The 19,034-nt window shown below is 38.9% G+C and overlaps 2 protein-coding genes across 11 annotated transcripts in view; both read right to left on the reverse strand.

Moving 5' to 3' along the window:
- LOC113513909 (inaD-like protein) overlaps window positions 1-19,034 on the reverse strand; it is a 332,239-nt gene that overhangs the window by 106,864 nt on the left and 206,341 nt on the right. The window lies entirely within an intron of this gene.
- The window catches only part of LOC113518680 (homer protein homolog 2), a 69,575-nt gene that overhangs the window by 9,699 nt on the left and 40,842 nt on the right, over window positions 1-19,034 (reverse strand). For all 3 annotated transcript variants that reach the window (XM_052898446.1, XM_052898447.1, XM_052898448.1), the window contains exons 7-9: window positions 2,250-2,416; window positions 1,232-1,347; window positions 600-716 (exon numbers count right to left, since the gene is read on the reverse strand). In XM_052898446.1, the coding sequence (XP_052754406.1) occupies window positions 600-716; window positions 1,232-1,347; window positions 2,250-2,416 (400 nt within the window). The remainder of the gene's footprint in view (window positions 1-599; window positions 717-1,231; window positions 1,348-2,249; window positions 2,417-19,034) is intronic.

Consider the following 19,034-nt stretch of genomic DNA (forward strand, 5'->3'; position numbering starts at 1 on the left):
ATAATAATATTAATTTTTAGCATAATGATTATATATTTACTATAATATTATATTATTCAAAATGCTTACATACTATGCCCCATATTGTTGTTATTTATACACAAACTTCTTTCCCCTCGCCTCTTCCCGTTACGCGGGTTCGGCTTTCGTAATCACACGGCGCCATTTATACGCAAACAGTGAATGCATAATAATGTTAGTAAAAATTATTAGGCTGTTTACATATTCGTGTGTAACAAACATACAAATGTGACTTATGTAGCAGAAATTAAACGGATTTCAATAAAATTTAGTACACGAATAAGTTATATCTGACTACAGCATGGGATTCTTCAAATAGGGGGTAAAGAGGTTTCTTCAGGGTCGGCAACGCGCGCGTAATACCTCTGGTATTGCATGCGTTCAAAGGCTACGGTAACCGCTTACCATCAGGTGAGCCGTATGCTTGTTTACCACCTCAGTGGTATATAAAAAAGTCTATCCATTGTCTATTACCCATAGTATAAGCTCTGATTAGTTCGGTACTAGATTCCGCTGTCGTCTAATATTATTTATATATTTCTAAAAATACATATATTAAAAATACAATATAAACTGACCAGTTCATCAAGCTGCCGAGCGAGCTGGTCATTCAGCGCCTGTATGACCTGCCGCTGGCCGTCTTGAGCGGCGAGCGCTAGTTCCAGCTGGCTTTGCGCTAGCTTCGCCTCGGCGTCCTACAACAGAAAATGTACCGTTTAAAATATATGAAATCATGCGATCGAAATGTGAGCAAAAATTAACATAGGCTGGTTACATTCCATCTTTTCAACTAAGACGCACCAACCATTCAAGAAAAGAAAATTTTTGATGTTAGAAACACCAGGGGAACAGAAAATTTATACAATCCAAGAAAACACACTCAGAAGAATTGATATAGTTTCGGTCTCTCCCTCTCTTTCTCTGTCTCGCTCGCTCTCTCCCTCCATAAGAAGATAGAAAATAAAAGTAATAATAATGACTGAATCACACTAATCGCCTGGTCCTCAAGCTAGGAACACCTGTATTAGGAACTAGGCGACAAACATCTGGAGGTTCACACCATCTAGACCCGAGTCAGTTCAGAAAACTCCGTTTCCTATATTGGGCCGACCGGTAATCGAACCTGAGGCCTGAATCACACAAAGCAACGTGCTGACCATTGTTATCGAAAGGCATTCAAGGCATTCATAACTGCATCAGAAGCACTGACCTGTTCGCTCTTTCTAGATTTCGTGATCTGCGCCAACTCTTCATTCTTCTGTGCCAGCTCGGCCTCTAGTTGCGCCACGCGCTGCCGCAGTTGTTCCACCTCGTTGGCATCGCCACCTGTAAAATTGAAACAATACATTTATATAGTAAACATTTATATTGGCCATGTGACCACGGCATAGAATAGGCCAGCACTTCCTATCCCGTGGGTGTCGTAAGAACCAACTAAAAGAGAGCGAGGGTTGGGCAGCAGCGTCCCTCTTAAAACATCTCTAAAGTCTAACTGCGGTTGCCAATCCGCCTCCCAAGCGTCGCAACCATTGGCAAAACCCACCAAGGGGGAGACTTATGTTCAGCAGTGGGCAGTTAAAGGCTGATATGATGATGGTACACAGATGAATTCAAAAACTAAGAATTCTCCTGGTGAATTCGTCACTAAAAACCAACTAATATAAAGTCATGACTAGCAGTAGTCCATCAAGTGAGCCGCATGCTCGTTTGCCCCTGTGTTATAAAACAAAACTTACCTGAGTTCATATTCATATTATTCCACACTGGTACCCTGCTAGCGTAGACATGTAGTTGTTTGGACGAAATAAGTAACAACCAACTTGATTATATTATTGATTTTCATATAATGAGAGAATGACAGCAGAAATGAATGTGAGAAGTAAACGTCGCTGTCATGTCTGTATGTCCAGTGCGAAAGATAGAAAGAGGTGAAACATCTATGTACAATTAAATTAACCTACTTGATGGAGAAGAAAGTAATGATGTTGATAAATGGCTATGAGATGAATATTTACAATATTAATTTACAGACGCCACAGACAATGCAAACGGGGTTACTATTCCATTACCACCCATTGACAAAAGATCTTTCCTATAATGATTAATTTATAGTGAATTCATCACAATGGGCTAACTGACCTGACTTCATGCTCACTTATCATCTAGTCAGTGGTCAATGATATGGCTGGGTTACAACTCCATTTTCGTCAATTCAAAAAGCGACCAACCTTTCCCCGCGTAATGCCTGGCGCGTGCCACCTCCTCCCTGTACTGGTGTAGCTGTCTCTTCCACTCGTCTACGTTAGCGGTGCTCTCCTGGAGAGCGGCGGTTAGCCGAAGGTTGTTGCTTTTCAAGGTAGCTAATTCCACTTCCCACTTCTTCGCATTGGCAGAGCTGAGGACAAGAAGATAATGATAAATATTTCATATCTTTCCCATTATTATCATCATCAATAGGATCATCGTATAAAAATAAGCCTATTTTTAGTCATTTTGACGACAGTAACCTGTTGCTTTGTATAATTACAGCTTCGGGATCGATTCCTGGACTGAACAATTATGAATAAAAAGCGTTATTGTCTAAAATAAGTTTTTTTTTTTTTTTTTTTTTTTTACAACACAGGGGGCAAACGAGCATGCGGCTCACCTGATGGTAAGTGACTACCGCCGCCCATGATCACCCACAACACCAGCGGCATTGCAGGTGTGCTGCCGGCCTTTTAAAAAGGAATATACTCTTTTCTTGAAGGTTATGTTGTCGTATCGGTTCGGAAATACTGCTGCTGGAAGTTGATTCCAAAGAATGGTTGTGCGTGGAAGAAAGTGCCTTGAAAAACGCACGGTGGAAGACCGCCACTCGTCCAGATGATTGGGATGAAACTTTAGTTTGTGGCGGGTTGTACGGTGGTGAAAATCAGCAGCAGGTATCAATCCGAACAATTCCTCAGAACACTCCCCATGATAAATTCGGTAGAAGATGCACAGAGACGCAACATCTCTGCGCAGTTTCAGTGGGTCGAGTCGGACAGTAAGGCGTTGACTATCGATAATTCGAGCCGCCCGACTTTGAATGCGGTCTAACGGAAGGAGTTGGTACTGTGGCGCTCCTGCCCACAGGTGAGAACAGTATTCCATATGCGGCCTGACTTGGGCTTTATATAATTTCAGGCGGTGTTCTGGCATGAAATATCGTCTCACCCTATTGAGTACTCCTAACTTTTTGGAAGCTATCTTAGCCTTCTCCTCCAGATGACCGCAAAACTGGACGTCGCAAGATATATCAACGCCCAGAATTCCTAGACTCGACTTTTTATCAAGGGAAGTGCCCTGAAAGTGAGGAGATACGACAAACGGCGTCTTTTTTGCGGTAAACGCGCAGACTTGTGTCTTTTTGGGGTTAAATTGGACAAGATTTTGTTCACCCCAGATCGAAACTTGATGGAGTGAAGTTTCGATTTCAGACACAAGTCTATTCCGGCACTCATCGGTATGTGCCCGCGAGATCTTTGCATGACCGGTATATAATGTATCTCCTGTACTGTCGTCTGCATAGCAATGAATATTACTTATCTGTAACATATCATTGATATGCAGAAGAAACAGAGTCGGAGATAGTACACAGCCTTGCGGGACACCAGCATTCAAAGGTTTTAAATCAGAGCATGCTCCGTCGACTACGACCTTAATGCTACGTTCCTTGAGAAAACTGGCGACCCAAATGCACAGTCTCGCAGGCAACCCAAATGAAGGTAGCTTTGAAAGCAGCGCTCTATGCCACACCCGATCGAAGGCCTTCGCGATATCCAGACTAACTGCTAAGGCCTCTCCCTTACTCTCGATTGCCACTGCCCATCGGTGTGTTAAGTAAGCTAAAAGATCACCAGCCGAACGTCCCTGTCGAAAGCCGTACTGGCGATCACAGATCAGCTGGTGCTCTTCTAGGTACCGGAGCAGTTGACGGTTAATGATGGATTCCATAACCTTCGAGAATAAGGAAGTGATAGCTATGGGCCTATAGTTAGCTGGATCTGAGCGATCTCCCTTTTTAGGGATCGGATGCACCAGAGCAGTCTTCCAAAACTTTGGGACTATGCCCGATGAGTAGCTAAGCCGAAAAAGACGCGTAAGAACCGGAGCCAACTCTGGTGCGCACGTCCTAAGCACAATTGGAGGAATACCATCGGGCCCACTCGACTTATGGATTTCGAGGGAGAAAAGTGCTCTACGCACTGAGCTATGCGTGAATTTAATGTCAGGCATAGAGCTCCTACAACACGTGATGGTCGGGTGTTCTGTGTTCTGCTTCCAGATATTTGTCACGTTGTTCCTCATAACACAGGGTACAGGTTATGGACTAGATTCGGAGATGTGGTGAATGTGAAATCGAACCCATGTCTCCGACATATGGCACCTCGAGGGTGCATCGTCTGGTTTTTGGTGGGTACACCCTCGTCTTACGAGGGGATTCCCACAGTACCCAATCACCTCGCACAAGGTATATGGGTCTGCATAAAGTATTTTCCAGACGTTAAAAAAAAAGTTCTGGACTAGATGATTGATGATTGAATGACACTACCTTAAGGAATTGTTAGTAATTCGGACTATCACTCCCATTACTAGCAATGTACCCCCTAACAAGTCAACTTCCACGTGGTCCCTCCTAAAGAAACCATCATGCTAAATTCCTGGTGTATTCATCACGATGGGTCGACTGGGGTGCTTCATCATTCCTCACTAGTACTCCGCCGGTGTATATCATTAGCGCAGACGAGTAACCATACTATTATCATCTATTAAAAAAAAACCTTATGTAAAATAACTTTTTATTCACAATAAATTCAAACGTCTCATAAACTTATTTCAGCTATTGAAATGTTCTCTTTTTTGCGCTAATTTCTTAATTTGAAAGAAAGTGACTTTAATATCTAATGATTAAAATCTTTGTACAAGATTTTAGTTTTCATAAGAGGTAATTAATTAGATACCAGATACAAGTGACTGCATTTAACCTTCCTTCCAAGACAAATGGCAAAACTTTTGAAAAATATAAATCAGGTACTGTTCATCTATTAATGTAACAAAGAGGAAATATTTTTTTGTTTGTAATGGATGAACTAAAAAAACTACTCAACCGATTTCAAACAAATCTTTCATCTATAGAAAACTACATTAGCAATCAGCCAGTAACATATTTCAAATATAATTTTCGAAAATTCCATGTACCAATACGAATCCGGGCCAGATCATTAGTAAGATACAAAATATGGCAACACTCTCTCACTCTGAAACCGATACGTACAGTTCAATTCACTTCAATAGCGTTACGTCAATATTTATTTCTGATCAGAGCACCTAGCACCTCATACAAAATCACAAGTAACAGCCCAGTTTCGGTACAATTTCGCAAATCCCATATTATCAACGCTTCACGGCGCGTAATACTTTATTGTGAGCGATAACACGGCGTGTATGTAAGCCATGTAAACATAACTTTGCAATACAAATAATTTGTACTGCCACTTACGTATATACCTACTGAATGTAGATCGCACGCGAGTGTTTTTTTTGTAATAGGTAATAATGTAATGGTAACCCCGCCTGCGTTATCGGGATACGCTAGCGGGGCACCAGTGAGGGATGATAGGTGAGGATGAAAAGGCAGGTCAGTTGGCCCATCGTGACGAATTTCGCTAAACGACCCACCACTATGGTTTCCAGGGGGAACCGCGTAAAGGTCGACCTGATAGGGTGTATTGCTGGCTATGAGGCTATTAAATCTCATTACTAACAATCCCTTTCCCCCTCGCACGAGAGCGTTATCTATATCACCTGTATGGGATGCTTTTTTCTCAGATTATTCCGATAGTGTCTCCATAAAAATGCTTTGAGAAAAACGGCTCAACTTTTTCATACAATTTTGTGTGATAAACGCGCTGCTCTTCAACGGAAGCGGGCTCCATGCCGACGGGGTTTCGTTTGACAAGCCAGTTCGCACCGCACGGCGGTCAGACCAGAACTGAAGCATTGTTAGGGACATAAGGAAGGGGTCCTGTGCTTACCTGGCCTCCCCACTGATTTTCTCGCATTCCAGAACACTTTTATACGAACTTTCCGGACAGACCTCGTATATATTTATGCTTTTTTTGTATTCCGATAGTGTCTCCATAAAAATGCTTTGAGAAAAACGGCTCAACTTTTTCATACAATTTTGTGTGATAAATAGTTATGAGTGATTCCTTTTATCACTTCTATATTTATTTTGTCTTATAAATTCTGCACCCTTTTAATGCGTAAATACTGGTTTTATTTATTAACGTCTCAACATTTGTACAATTCTGCGTCCATTTTGATGACCGTTCTTGCCATCAAAAGAAGTCACCTCCATGGTGGTCTCGTCTTAATTATGCTGCTATTAAATTTGTTTTTATTCGGTACAAAATGATTACGACATCAGATGGCCGAATACATTATGTATGGCACCATGAAACCATGTCAAACTTGAATTTGTATCGATACATTTTCATACACATTCACACAATTGCGCAATCGATTCGTAAGACATGGACGCGTGATCACCTCGCGTGGAGAGCGATGTATCCGTTGAATTAATTACTGGAGCACGCAATTAGCAACGGGCAACTGGAGCGATTGCTGTACTGCACCTCTAGGTGAATAGCAAACGCATCTATCAATAGATATGTTATCGCCACCACAATCATGAGATTACTTGATGGTAAGGGATATTTTTGATGAGTGAAAATGGTATGGTAACCCCGCCTGCGCTAACGGGATACGCTGGCGGAGCACCAGTGAAGGGTGATAGATGAGAATGAAAACAGGCCAGTAAGCCCATCATGATGAATTCATCAGGAATTAACCATGATAGTTTTAAGGGGGAACCGCGAGGAGGTCGACCTGTTTGGGTATATTGCTAGCAATGGGATTCTCAGTCTCCATTACTAACAATCCCTTTCCCCCCGATGGTAAGGAATAGTAACCCAGTCTGCGTTATGAGTACTCACTTAATCTTCACCTACCATCTAGATTGTAGGTGAGGGTGAAGACAAAGGTCAGTTGACCCACCGTAACGAATTCATAAAAAAATAGATTGAGACTTTGTACAAAAGGTCGATTGCTTGGGTACCTCTGTCTCATTCGTGTTTCAACCGTGAAGCAGTTGTGTTTGCATGGCTGTGTTTCGGTCTGAAGGGTGGGATATGGCGTGAATTTACTGGGTACAGAGGAATAACACCTGAGTCCTCAGGAAGGGCAACGCATGAGGGGTATCATGGGCGAAACAGTATACTCTGTTATATCCATGGTACTGCTCATGTCTGTAGGCGATTGTTACCACTTTACATCAGGTGGGCCGCCAGCTTTTTTGCCATTCTAAGTTATATAAAAAAAATAACCACGATCGTTTCCAGGGAAAATAACGTGGAAATTGACCTGATAGGGTATATTACTAGTAATATGGCCGTTAAACCCCGATACTAACAATCTCGCCTCCCCCCGTGCATGAGATAGAACCATCTAGAAACATACACCATCTTTTTTTTCGTGCAAAGGTTGACAAGGCTTTTGATAAGGGGGAAAAGAGATTGTTAGTAATGTGAACTAATGCCCCCATTGCTAACAAGCCCTATCAGGTCGAATTCCACGCGGTTCCCCATGGAAACCATTGTTTTTTTTTTTATACAACTTAGTATGGCAAACAAGCTGACGGCCCACCTGATGGAAAGTGGTAACGGTCGCCTATAGACATGAGTAGTACCATGGACATAACAGAGTATACTGTTTCGCCCATGATAACCCCCATGCGTTGCCATTCCTGAGGACTCAGGTGTTATTTATTGTGATTTATACTTGTCGCATTCGTCACGATGGGCTAATTGACTTGCTTTCATGCTCACTTATCATCCCTCACTGGTGCCCCGCCAGCGTATACCGATAGCGCAGGCGAGGTTTACCTTTCCATTATACATTAAAAATAGCTTTTGATTAAGTTTTAAAAGGGACGCTGCTACCCATTTCTCAATCAGTAAGTTCCCTTGGTATGTGACCACCACTTACGTCACCCACGCGAAAGGAAGGGGTTGCCCGTTCTATGCAACCACCAGGCACCAGGCAGCATCCTAGCAGTCCTAAATGCTCGGAGCCTATTACATTCCGCTAATGTAATACAAGCATAATGTATGTGTTAATTTGCGGTTTATTTACTTGTTTAAAAAAAAAATTGTTTGGTCGCAGATTTTTAACTTTCATTTGAGTGCCGAATATAGTAATTTTCTACACACTTCAATAATAATAAAAAATAATTTATATTTCAGACTTTTTTGGACCATTAAATATTCATTAGTAACGATGGTGGTGAACATGACATACCTATAACATGAGAAATGATTATGGGCACCACCCATGGTACCCATATTCACGCGTTACCACTCCAGAGGACTAGGATGCATTATTTATTAGATACAAAGTAAAATAGTTGCATAAGTGCATTATACATGCACGCTCGCATATAATATAATTGCATATTTATCTATTGGCCAACCTGAACCAGGTACATGAGAATAAATATCACGGTAGAAGTGACAATACTTTCTTGAGTGAGGCATTACCGCTAAAATGTACCTACCGATCTCAAATATTAAATACAGTTGTCACAACTCTACGTAATTATGTAATATTTTTTTTTTAATAAACTTAGAATGGCAATCAAGCTGACGGCCCACCTGATGGAAAGTGATCACCGTCGCCTATACACATGAGCAATACAATAAACATAACAGAATACACAGTTGCGCCCATGATACCCCCCATGCGTTGCCCTTCCTGAGCATTCAGGTGTTATTCCTCTGTACCCTGTAAATTCACGCCATATCCCACCCTTCAAACCAAAACATAGCCATGCAAACACAACTGCTTTACGGTTGAAACACGAATGGGACAGAGGTACCCAAGCAATCGACTTTTATATACTCCATCTGGTATCTTATATAAACATTAAATTAATAAAAAAATATATAAAATTATAAATATTATTAGCGCACTGACAAACGGGATCTCATTGCTATATTTGGGTCCCGATAAACAAGCTAAGTTAAACTAGCGATTAATTAAAATATACGTTGGTTTATTATTATCATTGAATTTACAGAAGTGTGTCTGCGCCCTTACACGGAACCTAGGATTGTACTGTGGAGTGACCAGCCCTAATTATTTAAGGGCGTTCAATCCAACGGGCTTGCGTCGTGTGCTAGTATTATTATTAAATTTACAGCAAGTGTTTGCGTCTTAACAAACAAGTAAAAATTATATGTTCCCAACAATCCAGAAATATACATCGAATTTTCGTTACAAGGTTATAAATTCTTTTTTTTTTTTTATACAACTTAAAATGGCAAACAAGCTGACGGCCCACCTGATGGAAAGTGGTAACCGTCGCCTATAGACATGAGCAGTACCATGGACATAATAAAGTATACTGTTTCGCCCATGATACCCCCCATGCGTTGCCAGTTCAGAGGACTCAGATGTTATTCCTCTGTACCCAGTAAATTCACGCCATATCCCACCCTTCAAACCTAAACACAGTCATGCAAACACAACTGCTTCACGGTAGAAACACGAATGGGACAGAGGTACCCAAGCAATCGACTTTTGTACAAAGTCTCCCTCTGGTGAGAAAATAAATTCTTATTATTTAATTTGCAGAAATATATTGTAGTCTAGTGTTAAGATATGGAATGACCAACCCTGACTATTTAGGGACGTTAATCCCACCGAATTACATCACATAGTGGTACTATTTATTGCGCAGTGGTATCACTTCTACCGAGTAACTCCTTTTTCTAGTTCCTGGTCAGATAAATATAATGATATTGTGATTGATCGCCGTCGGTTACATTATCCGAGTGTTTTTATAACTAGCGTGAAGATCGAACGATTTCCCAGTGTTGCTCCACTTGGCTTATGTGCAATTACGTAAATACAGGCCGTGCAATATTCAATCTATATATACATAACAATAAAAATTAATTCGCGTCGGCGCAATTATCATTTTTCAATAAACACGTTGCTTCATCTTCCGATGGTCGATATTTCTATCGGTGCACAATATGACTATTTGTAATTTGGGAATAGATGGCGCTGTGTTGTGGCCAATTATCATTTTATAGTTATTTAAATTGACTTATAAAATACGTTCTCAATTCACCTATATTTTTTAAGTGATGATGTCTACAAATATCAATTCTGAACAAATTGATAATTCTATTTGAAAGTGATAAACTTTATTCTTGTGATAGTGTTATATTAATTTAATTGCCAATGATTTTTTGATTTTGCAAAACAGAATTCTGCTTGTTGGTATACAAAATCTACTAGTAGTCCCACAATTCTAAATTCAAATTTTAAAATATTTAAATTTAGAATGCTAATATATCTAATCATTTCATAGTCCATCGATATATTTTATTCGTCTAATATAATAACATTGTAACAAGACGATTTTTTTTTATATGGGAGATATTTAAGAAAAAATAATGAGGGGTCTTAATAAGACCAACAGATTTCAACACAATATTTTTTTTATTTCATCTATCTGTCTGTTTGTTCCTGGATCGTGTAAAATTACTGTATCAAATTGAATAAAGTTTTCACAGTTATGTTCCTGAAGGTCTAAATTAAAATTTGGTGTATTTCATCTCGATACACTATCTAAAAGTTGACCATTTCATTGGCTTTCCTATTTTTGAAATCCAGGCATACAAAGTAAAATGAAAAAAACCAGTTTTAAATAATAATAGTAATTTTGTAACGATTGAAGACTCAATTTCAGCCGCTAACTGTCCACTGTTGAACATAAGCCTTTCCCATAAGGGCAATTTTGCCATTACTTACCACACTTGGCAAGCGAGTTGGCAACCGCAGTTAAACTTGTAAACATATTTTAAGAGAAACGCTGCTGCCTATTCCTCTAACATTAAGCTCCTTTAGCTGTCTCTTACGAGACCAACAGGAAAGAAAGGGATGGCCCATCCCATGCCTGGACTACACGGCCTATGTTTATCATATTAACAATACTAGCGAGAACAGCGCGTGCACTTCCATGTACATGTAGGAACTCGATTATTTTCTACTACATTATTTATCTGCCAATCAACTGACCAACATATCGTTCTTCATACGGACGTAAAGTACATCGCGTGTTGTACTCAATGACGGTATTAATATCAATTATAATTGGCCAGTAATTCTTGATACATATACTTCATGGTTTTGTGTACACATACTATATAGATATAACGTTTTACGTGTATACAATGCCGCTGGTGTTGTGGGTGATCATGGGCGGCGGTAGTCACTTACCATCAGGTGAGCCGCATGCTCGTTTGCCCCCTGTTGTGTTGTAAAAAAAAAAATATTTTTTGGATGGGTGAAAATGGTATGGTAACCCCGCCTGCGCTAACGGGATACGCTGGCGGAGCACCAGTGAAGGGTGATAGATGAGAATGAAAACAGGCCAGTTAGCCCATCATGATGAATTCATCAGGAATTAACCATGATAGTTTCCAGGGAGAACCGCGAGAAGGTCGACCTGGTTGGGTATATTGCTAGCAATAGGATTCTCAGTCTCCATTACTAACAATCCCTTTCCCCCCTTACGTGTATATTTAAAAACTGGTTCACTACCGCGATTTAAAAGATAAATCGTGAGCAGCGAGGTCAATTAAAACCAATAGAAATGCTTTTAGCATTAAGTCCGCCATGTACACATATATGTACTAATGAATAAATAAATAAATAATCTATTTCAATAGAACTTTTATAATGAGTTTTAATATTTACACGCCTACAGTGTGGCATAATAAAATTGCACTAATTTCTTCTGATGTAACACATATAAAAATGTACCTTATTTCAGCAAATAATTCTAATTCATAATGTAAAAGTAACCAAGTTTTGTTGAAATAACAACATACGCTCTCTCTAAACGAAATTGGTAACAAATCAAAACATGTAATCAGTTAAGCGACTTTTAAGTTTTACTACTTATTTGGTTGCCATTCCTGAGGACTCAGGTGTTATTCCTCTGTACCCAGTAAATTCACGCTATATCCCACCCTTCAAACCGAAACACAGCCATGCAAACACAACTGCTTCACGGTTGAAACACGAATGGAACAGAGGTGGCCAAGCAAGCGACTTTTGTACAGTCTCCCTGTACAAAAGTCGCTTGCTGTACTGTACAACAGTTTACCCTCTGGTAATAAATTGTAGATTTGACAACTATTTGGGCATCAGCAGACGGTCTTGTAGTCGGATCATTATTTCAGTTGGATCTATTCGTTTACATTTTTGTTACATTCTATTAAAACGGTATACTTTACAGAATTTTCTACTAGGATACATATGTCTAATCTACATACGCTGCCAAGCAGCGTGCAGCTCACTTGCATGAAATTACAGGGTACAGAAACATCTTTACTACACGACAGGGCAAAAAAGGGTATATTCATTGTAACTTCTGAATGTCTAAACATGTTTGAATATATGCAGTCTCGTTAAACTCTCATGACACTGGTTATATATTTTTTTTTAATCAACCTCTTTATTTACATTTTAATAAATTTGTACCTAGACTATGTCTGTACAAAAAAATAATTTATGAATATGGGGAATCATCATACAAGTTTGAACAATGGTAGCAAAATCATCAATTCTTAGAATTTTTGCCTATTTGTTCCAGTATCACGCCAAAATTACTGCACCGAATCAAATGCAGTTTACAGTTGTGTTTTTAAAAGTCAAACGTGAAATCAAGTATCCATTTTATATACATACATATTTATAACACAGGGGGCAAACGAGCATGCGGCTCACCTGATGGTAAGTGACTACCGCCGCCCATGATCACCCACAACACCAACGGCATTGCAGGTGTGCTGCCGGCCTTTTAAAAAGAAATATGCTCTTTTTTTAAGGTTATGACGTCGTACCATCTAAAAATGATATACCTATTTCTGGTTTCAAAATCTACGTACACGAAATTGCTGGCCAAAACTAGTTCAATATCAGAATCTTCAGTGTAATTTTAATATTTGAAAGTAACTGTTCACAATTTGAATAATGAGTCGTTAAAAAGCAAAATAATCATGTCAGGTTAGACACTAAGTTATTAGTAAGTGTATCTATTATAAATATTGATTTTGAATTTGCCAGTAACGATGATGTCATCATAGAAAGTGTGATGATGAGAATTCATCAGGTATAAACACACACAAAAATATAGACTACAAATACTAAAGACAAATACGAAGGTCTCCGCAAGTGACAAATGTTAAAATAATATCGTCGAATTGAGAAAAGGTTATGTGGCTAACAGATCCTGGACATTAACACATTAATTGTTAAAAAAAAATCTCAAATGACTTCATTGTCACCATTGTACAGATATATGCTTTTTTTTATACCACTGAGGTGGCAAACAAGCATACGACCTATCTGATGGTAAGCGGTTACCGTAGCCAAGGGATTCCCAAACTTATTTTGTCCACTGCTCACTTTGAGAATAAATTATTTTTAGCGCCCCCATTTTTTCACCTACTTAAAAACCACTATTACTTCAAACAACAATTGGGGGTGATTTTTTAAGACACTAAACACGCGAGCGTCGTGTCTTAAAAAATCTTGATTACAAACTCATTTGTGCTAATTTCTCACTAAAAGACCTCACTGTCACTCTAAGAACAAGGAATTATTACACAGAAGAAATGATAAAATAAAAACTGTAAATCATGTGATTGCCTCCTTTCTTCTTATGCAAATATAACTAGTAAAAACAGGACGAAAGATACACCATCAGTTGCTACTTTTCTCAATTCCCAGCAAGCTAGCGTATAGACAATGTTTGATATGTCAATTATTTGTCAATGAGTAATTTTACATTACTAGATTATATATTCGACACAGTTTATGTAGAAAGTATGCAAGCAGGTTGTATTTGAATTTTGTAGGGCTATAGGACCGTATACATTTTCTATACACTAGCCTGCTATGAATTGACAAAATTAGCAACTGATCGTGTATCTTTCGTCCTCTTTTTACTAATTATCTTTGCATAGGAAGAAAGGAGGCAATCATATTTACAGTTTTTATTTTAATCATTCTATGTAATTCCTTGTTCTTAGCTGTCACTACTGTACAAGTGGATGTTCATCGTGAAACAGTAAATACTCGGTAACAATCGATAAGTCAGTACCCACTCGCCTGACGCCATTAGAATTGCAAATCGCTTGACGGTAGGAAGCTGCCGGTGAAATATAGAGACGTCTTTTCCTATCAGTAAATCGTTTTAACGTGTTCATTATTAAATGTATGACGCGTGGCCGTATTAATACGTACTCCTAACAGAACTCGTGTTTCAACCGTGAAGCAGTTGTGTTTGCATGACTGTGTTTCGGTTTGAAGGGTGGGATATGGTGTGAATTTACTGGGTACAGAGGAATAACACCTGAGTCCTCAGGAATGGCAACACATGGGAGGTATCATGGGCGAAAGAGTATACTCTGTTATGTCCATGGTACTGCTCATGTTTATAGGCGACGGTTACCACTTTCCATCAGGTGGGCCGTCAGCTTGTTTGCCATTCTAAGTTGTATAAAACCTAAACTCCTAACAGAAATATGAAGTCATCAGGATTGGCAATGCAAGGGAGGTACTGTATTTTTTTTAATGGGTGATAATAGAATGGTAACCCCACCCGCGCTAACGGTTTACACCGGCGGGGCACCAGTGAAGGATGATAGGTGAGGATGAAGCAGGTCAGTTAGCCCCTTGTGACAAATTCAATAAGAATTGTTCACGATGGTTTCAAGGGGGAACCACGTGGAGGTCGACCTAATAGGGCAAATTGCTAACAATGAGGCTGTCAAACTCCATTGCTAACAATCCCTTTCCCTCCAAGGAGGTACTGTACTGTAGCGACTAAGGATATATTTTGAGTTCAGTTTCTAACCTTGGTTGCAGAAAGACTAATGAATCTTGCAGTTGAAGGACAGAAGGAAGCCAGTAACGAGCAAACGAGAATAACATTTAAACATTTGGTAGGATTCGTAAAGACAGAAAGAAATAATATAACAAGTTCTTACTAAAATTAAAACGTTACTTTTTCTCTTATTGATGCAAACTAAAAATAATCTTAATATTAAATTAACATAAAATCTGATGGCGCAGTTTAAAAGAGGTAGAAAAATAAGTTGCGACAGGTGTACCATAGTTTATTCCCAGATGTTCACGGTGCTGTTAATGTCTATAGGTGACGATTACCACTTTCCATCAGGTGGGCCTAAGAATCTTTTATAAAAGCTAAAATGCATCATAGGTAGAAAGAGCATACGATCAACCTGGTGGTAAACGGTATATATCGCCAATAATTGCAAGACTAGAGGCATACCAAAATTTACAATCTTTTATTATAAAATTTTTGAGTCACCATACCTTTTTTTATTTATTTTTTATTTTTTTTTTATTTATTTATTTTTTTAACGTCTGGAAAATGCTTTATGCAGACCCACACATGCTTGTGGGAGGTGAATGGGTACTGTGTGAATCCCCCCGTAAAGTGGGGGTGTACCCACCAAAAACCAGACGATATACCCTCGAGGTGCCATATGTCGGAGACATGGGTTCGCTTTCGCACTCACCACACCTCCGACGGCAGCGACCCGCCCCCTGATGGTAAGAGCAGGTCTCCTCTCTCAAGATAGGGTGGATGGCGTGCTCACCCTACCACTCGAGGGATGCGCCGGTTGAGTCACCATACCTAAAGGCTGAATAAGCTTACTAAACTGTTAAATAGGTAAATATTTATCCCTAGATAGAAATGTAAAATTTCCGTATAAAGATAAGTAGTTTATAAAATCATGTGTAATATGAATAAGACAAAAAAAACTCCATTAATAGAGTAATAAACCTGGAATTAAATATCCGGGACCGAAAAAAAAGCTTACTAAACTGTAAGATAGTGTTAAAATATAACTATCGAAGTCGGTTGAAAATGTATTGCAACTGATTTTGATCTCATGTTTCGGCACTTGGTTTTTTTCTGCCTACCTCACAAGGAACTTAGCGTAAAGATAGATTTCTTATTTTCCACTAATTAATAAGTTCTCGACACCTCATTATATATTTTACGTTTATAGTGTATTTTATGCGATAACGTCCTAAATTGTGAAGATTATAATAACTTTTTTGCCATCATTTTACAAATCTAGGTGTATATGTTGGTTCTAGATTAATATTGCAATGATTGAAGCTATTGTTTTTCTTTGAGAGCGAAAACAATACTTGTTGCGAAGCGAAATTTGTGTACAAACAAATCCGCGTTCTAGTTTAATTATTAATTGAGGCTTTTCGGAACTCATTTGAAATATGAAAGCCCTTTTCGGAGTAACAGAACTGTGTGCTCTCGACTATAGTATATTGATAGGTGAAAGTTTTATGAGATGATAATAGTGGTATCGTTGCTTACGCTATTAGTACACGCCAGCAGCTTAACAGTGAATAATGATAGATAAGGATTAAGTCAGACCACTTGGCACATCATGAAACATCCACCAGGAATTAACCACGATGAAGCGGAGACCGTAACGAAATCGTCCTGACAGAGTATTGCTAGCAATGTGCCATTAGACCTAATTAATAACAATTCCCTGCCCCCTTGACAAGTACTAGAAGAGTACCATTGGGTAAATCACTATAGGGCACATGTTTTGGTAGTATTTTTTTTTATACACTTAGAATGGCAAACAAGCTGACGGCCCACCTGATGGAAAGTGGTAACCGTAGGCTATAGATATGAGCAGTACCATGGACATAACAGAGTATACTGTTTCGCCCATGATACCCCTCATGCGTTGCCATTCCTGAGGACTCAGGTGTTATTCCTCTGTACCCAGTAAATTCACGCCATATCCCACCTTTCAAACCGAAACACAGCCATGCAAACACAACTGCTTCACGGTTGAAACACAAATGGGACAGAGGTACTCAAGCAATCGACTTTTGTACAGTCTCCCTCTGGTAGTAGACTTTCTGGCTTAAGTGTATCGAAAGGAGGACATAAAGTATGACAGGATAAGATCCTATCCACCCGTGATTTCTAAATCGTCAGTGCTTATGCTGACTCCGATAAACAAGTTTGTAAACATACAAATGAATTATAAAATCAGATTTCTATATTTACTTTTAATATGAATCGAAATCTCTAATTCCACTTAAGCGGCCGGTTCGGGTAGTTCCAGCACTCGCATCCCGGGTATGACACCAGCTTATGTTATGTGAAAATTATACTGGATTATAAATACTAGTTTTCACCCTTGACTTTATGTATCAATATGCAAAGTTAAAGTATTATTAATTGATATCAACTAGGATAAAAAATAGCCTCAGTTCTTTCCTATATCAACCAACCAAAATATCTCCTCGACATCCCACCTAAAAACCATATGGTTAATTCCCGATGAATCCATCACGATAGGCCAAATGACTTATCTCCATCGTCAGCTATCATCCCTAGTAGTGTAATTCTGACATAGAATGGACCACTCCTTCCTTCTCATGGGTGTCGTAAGAGGTGACTAAAGTCACTATTAGATTAGTCGAGGGATAGGCATCAGCGTCCATGTTAAAACATCACCAAAACCTGCGGTTACCAAACCCACCTAACCAAGCGTGGCTACTACTGACAAACCTTCAATAGGAACCTATGTCCAGCAGTGGGCAATTAACCGCAATACAATATTTAGATACATAGATACTCTTTATTGTTTCCTCCGAAAAATTACAATAGTAAACTTATTATAGATACAAACAATTACAAGAAATGATCACAGTGAGAAAACAATGGGCGACCATATCGCTAAAAGCGATTTCTTTCAGGCAATCTTTAGATGGGGAGGAGTAATTATAGTTTGATCGGAGGCACGATGAAAATTCAGTTACAATAATAAAAAAAATATCATTCCTAACTTGTACTCCGTCAGCATATACTGATAGGCAGGGTTAGAATTCCAAAAAGCAATTTGTTAGTACACCTAATATACGTATATATACAATAATGAGTAGGAATATATATCTATATTATTACGTTTATAACATCTCCATATTTAGAAATGAAAAAATTTAAATTTTTATAAGTTAGACATATATTTATTTAAATTATATGCAGTAATAGTATAATAATAATAAGTAATATAGTTATTATATGCAGTATGTCTAAGCCCGTGCAAGATTTAACACAATGCACGTTTGTCATTTAAAACGAAGTCACAAGAAACCGTTAATTTAAGTACAAATAAAAATAAACAGTATTATCTATGTAAAAAAAAAAAAGCAAAAGAGGATTAAATTTATATCAATGTACATTTCACCCCCTTGAGAGACTGAATTTTAGACACCTTTGTAGTAACCCTAAGGGCGAATAAACGAGGATGGAAAGATAAAATAGTTATAGCCGAGATCCCGTCGGTTTACTGGCGTGTGGCGAGACGGTGTAAACATTACGATTTTATCTAAATTACATTATATGTTTCGTCGAGGAGAAGCATACAAATTGTGAAATGAAACCAGCTACTGGATTAGGGTTTGCACATACGAAGCACTTCGAGACATCAAAAAGAAACAACTAGATTCAGTTGTGACAAAATTGTTGTTGTTGTATCATCCGTTTACTGCTGAACATACCCCCCCCCCCCCCCCCATAAGGTGGGTTTTGCCAGTAGTTGCCACGCTTGGCAAACGAGTTGGCAACCGTAGGTAGGTTTTGGAGATGTTTTAACAGGGACGCTGCTGTCCATCCCTCGCCCTCCCTTAGTCGCCTCTTACGACACCCACGGGAAAAGGAGTGGCCTATTCTATGCCGGGACTTACAGAGATAATAACTTAATTAACAAAATTAATATGAGACAAATATGAATGTAAACGCAATGCTATCAATTAATAAT

The sequence above is a fragment of the Galleria mellonella genome, unplaced genomic scaffold (assembly GCF_026898425.1).
Source record: "Galleria mellonella isolate WM207_F2 unplaced genomic scaffold, CSIRO_AGI_GalMel_v1 utg425, whole genome shotgun sequence".
In the NCBI taxonomy this organism is placed as follows: Eukaryota; Metazoa; Arthropoda; class Insecta; order Lepidoptera; family Pyralidae; genus Galleria; species Galleria mellonella.